Raw genomic sequence first — 9,389 nt, forward strand, 5'->3', positions numbered from 1 at the left:
CGTTATATTTTCTCTAGTGTCAATGATCCGAGGTAATCTCCTGTTTAATGATTATTGTTTATTGTTTATGTAGTTGATATTAGTACATTTATTGTATTTGATTATTTGTTTTGTGTTTTAGTGAAGTGTTAGCCCATTTTGGGAAGGTTGAGGTCGAGCGTAGGAATTTTAAATGCATGAGACCGGAGTCCGATATCTCAAACAGTGTACGTAGAAATTGCCATTTGGTTGCTTTCAAATTTTTAGTTCATTAGTTTAGTTATGGTCTAGACTGGATATTGTTTGGTGGTGGTGCTTTTAAGGGACATTCACTATTTACTATAGACTAACTATTTTGTGAGTTGTGAATAATTTTTTTATAACTAAAATTGTTAATAATTTATTATTATGAAATGTGTATTGTTATTTGGCACTAAGATGTTTAACACTATTATGATATCTTATAATTAGTTTTGTCAAAAATTCAAGGGCATGATTTGGTAGATTTCAAAGTCTAGAGAGCATGAGTTAGTATAAAATTGAATGAAACTAAACAAAAATCCTTAATTTGGTACATGTTAAAGTTTGGGGATAAAAATCTTAATTAGTCATCAAAAAAACAAAAACAATTCCATTAGAAAATAACTATTTCATAATTTTTCTTCAGTTATAGCAGGTAACAACAAAGAAGTATATCACCATTAACCCATATTAAATCCTTATTTTTAAATATTTAATTTTCACATTAATTTATATGAATTGACTCAAAAAATTAATATATTATAAGTTTAAATGTTTGAAGAAAAAAAACATACATTCAATGTGATAACCAACTACCAAAATTGTAAATGCATTTCTCTTATAATTGGGTTAAATGTTTAATTCACCTTTTCTTATTTTTTGTAACAAATCACCAAACAAAAATTTAGCTTTAATTAAAACCAATAATCTATTGTTTTCATATGATATTTAATTAAGTTTAAGCTTCAATACTATGTGCACAAAAAAAAAAACACTAAACAAATGCACATCTTCATTACACAATCATCTTAAACACCATTAACAACCATAAAATAACAATAAATAACTTAAAAAAAAAAACTGTACAAACTTAAAAAGAATAAAAAAAACACACACACAATTTAATGATTGAAGTAGTAATTGAGATCAGAAAACAGGACAACCATCTACAACAACACCAGGAGCAGTTGGACACTTAGCCAAAGGACAATGATCATCAGACTCCAAACCCCACCAACTTGGGCCAAAAACATCATAGGTTTGAAGTGAAAAGTAAAGAAGTATTCCCATAAAAGCAACCCCAGCATCAAGTGCAGCTGATAAGATATAGTTATGTCTTGCCCACCAACCTTTATACCTTTTGTAGATATAGAAATTGAAGAAAATCCCAACAGCTCCCCATGTTATGTAGTTTGCAGCTCGGGCAGGTGGCATAGACCCCGTTGCCCCGAGTATGATTGGCATGTTGATGAGAAGAATCCACTTCTTGTTCGGGTATTTTCTCGATAAGAGCCACACTGGGACGGGCGCTAGTAATCCAATGAGAAAAAACCAATTCATTTCGGGGTAAACCCCTTGTTTGGTGAACATTCTTAAGGGTCCTACAACGCCCCAAATGATTGAGGCGCTGTAGAAAACATCATCACCGGGACATGTCCAAGGACTCCCTTCGGGTAAAAAATTTGTATCGCAAATGTGATCGACGGTTGAGAGTAACCACCATGCCGTGGCAAAGTAGACACTCGAGCCTATCACCGTCCCAACTAGCTGAAAAAGATTTTAAATTTTAGTTCGTGTCATAACTAAACGCGAAAAATAAGTCAAAACTTATACTTATCTTATACTTTTACCTGAACAAGGAACATCGATTTCGGTGGGATTTTCATGTAATGCCCTAATTTGAAATCACCAAGGAACATAAGAGCTTGTGTCATACTTATATAGCCATAGGTTTTAAAGGCCACATTGGCTAAAGGTTTTCCAGGGTAAATGTAACCAATGATTAACTCTGTAATGACATTAAGCCCTGGTTGCTACAAATTCAAAAGTCAAAGTCAAAAAGTCAAAATCCCATGTTTGGTTTAGAAAATTGGGGTGTTTGGATTTTTACTTACCATGTTTGTTGTGGCTTGAATAATCCCAATTGGTAAAGTGAAGAAAAATGCAATACCACAAGCCATTAAAAGACCCCACCAAGGTAGTTGAAGTTGTTTACCAAAACCTTCACAAGCAAAAATTGAAAGAGCAAATGTACTAATCAAAATTGAATAGAACCACCAATCTGGTACAGCAGCATAGTTCTGCATCAATCTTGAATGTATATCAGTAGCTTTTTTAGATTTCTCAGCTTTGGTTTTACTCCACATTGTCCAAATTGTTCTGTTTTAGAAAAATACAAAATTAGAAAAATGACATTTTTGACAACAAAAGAAAGTAACTAACTTGTAACTTGTTACTACTTACTTTCCATGGAAGAGAGCAACATGTGAGATTGTAGCCATTAAAGTAGCAAAACTCAAGCCATAACTTAGTGCAAAGAACACACTCAAATAGAGTTTGCTATAACTGTTGTAAGAATCAAGATCAATGGTGAAATTTTTCTCATTCAAAATTCTTGAAATGTTGAAAGGTTGACCAGTTGAGTCAAATGTATGAGATGAAAAGATTGGGAACCTCTTTGCTTCATACCAATTAGACCAATAAGCAATGGGATTAACAACATAAACAAACAAGAAAAATCCAACTAAGATGTTAATGATGGCGAAACCCGGTGTGGCTAAAGGGCTTCCAAGAAACCCTGCAACCGTCGACCAATCAAGGCCGAACGAGCCAACACCGAGCCCTTTGATCCCCGAACCAATCTGTTGCGCGGTCACAGAATTCTTCCATATCAAACAAACAAAGGAGATGTAAGCTATTGAAGGGAAAAGATAGGCTGGAATTGTGTAATATGCAAAACTTGATATGAAAACCAAGAAGAAGAATTGTAGCCTTGTGTGTCCTCCTTTAGGCCTCTTTTCCTTTTCATGCAATGCCCTTTTTGTTCAAAACAAACAAAAGTACAATCAATATCAATAATCTTCGTATAATTCAGAAAAGACTAGTTTTCTCGAAGACTCCTGTTCGTATCTCAAAAATGGGTCAAATTACTCGAAACTCTAGCAATTTCTTTGTCTTAATTGCCTATTGAAACTAAATTTGGAAAATTGAAAATTGAGAATAATGTACCTAAAAAGAGAGACTTGAACAAGGTTTGCAGGCCACCACATGTATGGAGAATCAACAAGATATCTTCTAAACAAACCAGCCCAACCATAACCAAGCATCTAAAAACACAAACCCAAATTATCAAAATCAAATTTTGACAAAACCCCATTTGAAATTAGACCATCAAATATCAAAATTTTCATTACCTGAGTTGTTTGGGAGAGAAGAAAAGCAGCAAGAGGATGAAGACTCCTTCTATAAAAAGCCTTAACAATTGTAATAATACTAACAGCATAAACACCATTAGCACCAGAATTAGCAAAGATAGTAATAAGCACATGCTCCTTAAGATTAAATGGCCCGGGATTAAGCGAAAATGTCCAACCGGTGAACGGTAAAGACACCGCCTTTTTCGGTAGAGTTGCAGCCATTAACTTGCCAATTGGCAAAACAAGAATCTGAGCAGAAACAGATGAAACATAGAGCTGATTCTGTCGATACCCGAAAAATTGATTAACAAAAGCAAGAAGAACACATGATAATATGCCAAGAAACCATGTTCTGAATGTCAAAGCAGGTAAAGAAGGATCATCATCAGTTGAAACTGTAAGCCTAACTTGTTCAATTGGGCTTTCTTCTATTCCTTCATCTTCTACACCTGCAAAACCCGACATGTTAAATTACAACACTTTTTTATGACACTTTTTGCTTGACACAAAAACAAAATGTGTTGCATATACATAGACACATATAATATATGTGTCTATATGTATATGCATACATACCAGTTACGTCGATGTGAGAATGAGACTTTGTCGCTGATTCTTCATCGACGTAACCTGTCATCTTTTTCTCAGATTCTGAGAAATTGATCCCTTTTCTCCTCTCCTTAAACAAATGTTGTGTAGTATGTTTATATATATATAGATCTATACAGTTGTCATGTTTGTATATATATGGCTATATATAAATGAGAGAGAAAATTGAAGAAGGAAGACAGCTCTAATGGTTTTTTTTTTTTCTTAGTACGCAACAGTTACAAATTACAGAGTGTCATATTCATGTATTTAATGACTGAAAATAAAAACAAAATAAAAATTCATTTTTATTTTTTTTTTTCTGTATAATTATATTGGTCAATGAAACTATATTAGCCCTTCAGTTAGTTAATATTTTTTTTTGGATTTTAATGAATTTTATATGTATTTCTGTACAGATTCTTAATTATATATATGAATATAGACTGTTACATTTTTTTTTTTAAAATATATATAATTAATTGGTTTTTGAGAATTTAAGTTATGGTGATGAGGTTTTCATGGAATTTATCAGGTTTTAGGGGGAATACAGCTAAGGTGCACTAAATTATTATATATATAAAAATAGAATATAATTATTATAATTATTTTTTAATATATATATATATATATGTTTTTATTTTAAATAATATATTATTAGTGTGAATATATTTATTGTATCATTTATGAGTGAGTGTGAAGAAGGGAAACACTTGTTATAGGGATTCTTCTGTGTAACTTTATTGTGGTTGAAAATGAAGAAACAAATAAATTATGGGATATTGTGGGGACCTTATATTATTTTTTATTGATGAATTTAAAATTTAAAATAATCATAATGAAAATAAAAAATGGTATCTTGAAATTGAAAAGATAAGACTAAATTTTCAATTTCAAACGTGGGAAAGATTCTGTTGGAAAGATTCTATAAAATTGCTATTCTTATGGTTGGTATAATATTTACTATTTATTTTTAGAATTTTTATAAAATTTTAGATTGGAAATTTGGGATTTTAAAAATAGGTATTTTGATTCTATTTTTAGATATTTATTTTTCTTTTTTAATAAATTAATTAACCACGTGATGAGGATTGATGTGGAGGAAATGATTGAGTAAATTAATATAAAATATAATAAATTGAAAATGGAAATTATAAGGAGTATATATTCTTCCTTAAAAATAGAGATCATTTTCAATATTCCAATAATTAATTTTCTATTTTTATTCAAACAAATCATTTGAATATATATGATAATAACACCTCGTATCATTTAATTTCCAACTAAATTTTTTAATAATCATATATCTATTAATCTAAAAAAAATCATTTCATTTAGATATTTAGTATAAAGCTTGTCTATTAATTAAAAAAAATAAAAAATCTACCCTTATAATAATTTATTGTTCAAAATAAAAATAACATAGCATTTAATTGTAAATTTTTAATTTTATTATTTTAAATATAAAATAAGGAAAAAAATTAACATGAATAATATTATATGACTTGAGTGTGTGTTGTAGTAAGGATTATATATAGAATGATTTCCTTGTTTAATATTTATGAGGATATTTACATACTAAAGAAATTACTTTAATTACATTAATTACCAATTAATACTAAACAATTACAGTTCACCTCTTCTAAAATAGTAAAAAAAAAAAATATCACAAACCAATGACAGCCAAGGTATGGTTGGATAATTTATCATAAAAGAAGAAATAAAAAAAATTGTTTATTTTTGAAAGAAAAAAAAATCACTTTCTCATAAATAAAAAGTTCCTATATAATATATATTTATATATTTAAAAAAACAAACAAAACTTTAATATTATTTATAACACAAGTTGTAGGTGCCAACCCTATCCACAAGTACCTAGCTAGAGAAGAGTGTACATATAAATAAATATATTAATTGCATCATATATATTTTGTATTTTTTTTCAAATGAACTGAAAAAAGTGGAGATTTTTTCTTAATTGCCCTAAAAAACAAAGAGTTTTAAAAAAAAATATATAAATATAAATTTACAGTATTTTTTAATATTTTTACGGATTTTTTTTTTTTTACAAAAATATATACAGTTATTTTTGTGCTATTTTTATAATTATATTGTTTTTAATATTGTTGTTACATTTATAATATATAATTTTTTTGTAAAAGAAAATTAGTCTCTAAAAATGTAAAAAAAAGTTACTTTTCAGTAAAAATAATGCTATAGAAATGACTTTATTCGGTTTCATAAAATTTTAAATAATTTATAATACTGAAAAATAAAGCAAATTATAAGTTGCAGCAAAATAAACAACATAGAAATTAAGTAAATTTACATGCAACAAAATAACTATACAAGAACTTTTATCACTAAAAAATTTACATGAAAATATAAATACAACAAAAATAAACTACATAAATATTTATGCAACAAATAGTTTTAATTATAATATATACTATCATTAAAAAAAATAGAGTGTTATAATTAGAGTAATTTATGGTATAAATACCTAAGTTTAACTCTTAATTATAAATAAATACATGTTTAATTTTTAGTGGTAATAATATTCTGTAACTCCATAGGTACCTCACCATTAAATGTTAAATTATTATCAACGTATATTAAATGTTAAATTATTATCAATGTGTCATTTTCTTATTAGTATATTTAAAATAATTTTTAAAAAAATAACATTTTAATGACGTGGATCAATCAGAGATCACTACTAGAAAAATGGGTTTCAGTGACCCATATTGAGTGACTCTAAAACTATTTAGTGACACTTCACTGCGCGTCACTAATGAGGGTGACTGGAAAGCCTATTTTTAGTGACACTTCAGCGCGTGTCACTAAATCTTTTTACAATCACTCATTGCGCGTCACTATAAGCATTTAGAGTCAGATTTTGTCAGAGTGAAAAAGTAATAGCAACTTTCAAAACGCGTCACTGTATCTTTTTTTATATACATTTTTTATTATTTTACAGATATAGTGACACACAAAAAATGTCACTATATTAAGTTATTTTTTTTAAAAAATAATATTCAATTTTTTTTAGTTAAGATATTATAGTTTTGTGATATATTACTTTTCTTTTTTAATTCACATTTATTGTTCTTATTTAATTCAATATTAGGGTAAAAAAAGTGTACACCGGCTACATTAAATGATACTAGATTTCTTTTTTTTAAAAAAAATGATACTAAGATTTTTTAATTTGTCTGAATAATGCAATATGGATAACTAATCAAACACAAAAGATTTTATACCAAAAGAAAAAAAAATACTGAGAAAATTACAGTAAGAAACTAAATGAACAAACACAAATATAAAACCTAAAACAAATTACTGTAACATACTTCAAAAAGAATATATAATTGTTTTAAAGAAAATACAAGAAATAACTTAGTTCCATTGATAGTGTCGATCTTCGTCCAACTAGCTGCAACCCTGGAACCGGCCATTTTTGAGCCCGAATTGATACAAATCCTCCATCGTCTGTGGAGAAAGAACGCACATAGTAGATAGCAGATTCAACAAGAGAGAGAGAACGCACATAGCAGATCTATAAACAGAAAAATAAAAGGAAATTTGAGAAGAGAAAAATAAAATCTAATTGAAAAAGAATCAGAAAAAGAAGATGAAGAAGAAGAAGTGGAGGAAGTGGGTACTTGAATATTTTCGAGGTGAAGATCTCAGCTTCCTGCTCTGTTGAAGCCGTCGATCGTCGAAGACCAAGCCATCGCATGGGTCGATCTCTCCGGCGTAGTCGACCTAGAGATCCTTGGAAAGCGTCGACGTTCCGTTGCCGTGAGCGAACTCTGACATGATCTTGAACGTCGATCTCTCCGACGTTCCCTTGCAATCGTGGCTGGCATGTCTCTAAGATTTGTGGCCTGATAAGAACTAAAATGAGAGAGATGAAAGGGAAAAATAAATCTAGGGTTTTTCTCTTTCAAATAGGCGTGAGTTTTTTTTTTTTTGAATGGAATAAAGTTAATGGTGTGTCTCTTAGATGTACGAGACTAGTTGTCTTTTTTAGTGCAATTGTTTCTTTTAACTGATATGTAAGCTATTTATTACCAATTATATCTTTTATTTTTATTTCCTTATTAAAAGTATATTAATTGTAATTGTATTTTTGATTTTTTTTTTTTAATTTAGTTATGATATAGTGACGCCGCATGTGTGTTGGGATACATTTATCTAGTCATGCCTGGTGTGTCACTATAGGTTTAATATTTTTTCAAATTAATAAAAATTAAAAAATTGTGGGATTTATTTTTTGGTAACACTCTATATTTTTAGTGACACGCATTACATGTGACTAACACTGAATATTTAGAGTCTATTTGTGCATGTCACTAAAAATCATTCCTAACTATTTAGTGACCCACACTAAAATGCGTGTCACTAAATAGTGTCACTAAAAGGCCAAATTGTAGTAGTGGATTGTCACGTGGTAATTTACTTAACACTTTAACAGTCATGTATTAATATAACTTAGGTATTATTATCGTCAAAAATTAAATTTAAATATTTATTTGCAATTGTGAATTAAATTTAAATATTTATGACACAAACTAAACTAATCTTAAATTAATTTTTTTTTTGTCACCCCTACAAAAATGTCATATTATATTTTGACTTTTGGATTAGACAAGTAAACCAAAAAAGTTATTAAAAATTGACATATAACCTCTTTATAGCTTTATTATTTATAATAATATGTCCCATGCATAGCCCATATATAACACAAATGTTCCATAAGGTCAAAACTTGTTGGTTTGGCTTGAGAGAAAAATGACAAAAAAAAAAATAATAACAAAAAAAAGAATCATATAATTTAAAATATCTATTTAACACACACACTTGACCCACTTAGACTTTATAATATTATTGATAATTATATTTTAATTGTGTCACATGGTATGGTTTTAACTATATTTTATTTTTAATTAATTTTTACCAATAATTATGGTTATGGATCATTTCATACTCTATGAAAAGTAAACACTATGTAACTTGTTATAAGAGTAATGAGAGAAGTTAATCATTTTTTAATGTCAAATTAGATTCAAACTCCTCAAAATATTCTAAACTCACCTAAGTAGTCACAAAAAATAACCTTATTATACTTACCTAAAAAAATTATAAATATTTTTTTAAAAAAAAAATCAATAAATATTAAAATAACAAAAGTAACATGGTTGACAAAAAAAATGGAGAAATTTCTTCATCTATAAAAATTTATGATCTATCCTAAGAAAAAAACTAAATAATAAAACTTTGATATCAGAAGAAAAAAAAAATCAAACTTGAAAGTTATGGCCTCCATCCTTATACCAATCAAAACCCTTTAAAATAAAATAAAAATTAATTAATATCAAA

At 28.3% G+C, this 9,389-nt stretch overlaps 1 protein-coding gene and 1 long non-coding RNA gene across 2 annotated transcripts; both read right to left on the bottom strand.

The window, feature by feature from the left end:
* Positions 1 to 995: 995 nt before the first annotated feature.
* LOC115725323 (oligopeptide transporter 1) lies at positions 996 to 4,243 on the bottom strand. The gene is made up of 7 exons (XM_030654804.2): positions 3,993 to 4,243; positions 3,414 to 3,865; positions 3,229 to 3,326; positions 2,464 to 3,036; positions 2,115 to 2,379; positions 1,851 to 2,033; positions 996 to 1,767 (listed from the first exon to the last, which is right to left on the bottom strand). Exons 1-7 carry the CDS (start codon positions 4,051 to 4,053, stop codon positions 1,147 to 1,149), a joined length of 2,253 nt encoding a protein of 750 aa, XP_030510664.1. The 5' UTR covers positions 4,054 to 4,243; the 3' UTR covers positions 996 to 1,146.
* A 2,995-nt stretch (positions 4,244 to 7,238) lies between these two features.
* Positions 7,239 to 8,075, bottom strand: LOC133039033 (uncharacterized). Its single transcript, XR_009688577.1, has 2 exons — positions 7,670 to 8,075; positions 7,239 to 7,563 (listed from the first exon to the last, which is right to left on the bottom strand). It is a non-coding gene; the product is annotated as an uncharacterized LOC133039033 (long non-coding RNA).
* Between the last annotated feature and the right edge of the window lie 1,314 nt (positions 8,076 to 9,389).

Source organism: Cannabis sativa, chromosome 6 (genome assembly GCF_029168945.1).
Source record: "Cannabis sativa cultivar Pink pepper isolate KNU-18-1 chromosome 6, ASM2916894v1, whole genome shotgun sequence".
Taxonomy (NCBI): Eukaryota; Viridiplantae; Streptophyta; class Magnoliopsida; order Rosales; family Cannabaceae; genus Cannabis; species Cannabis sativa.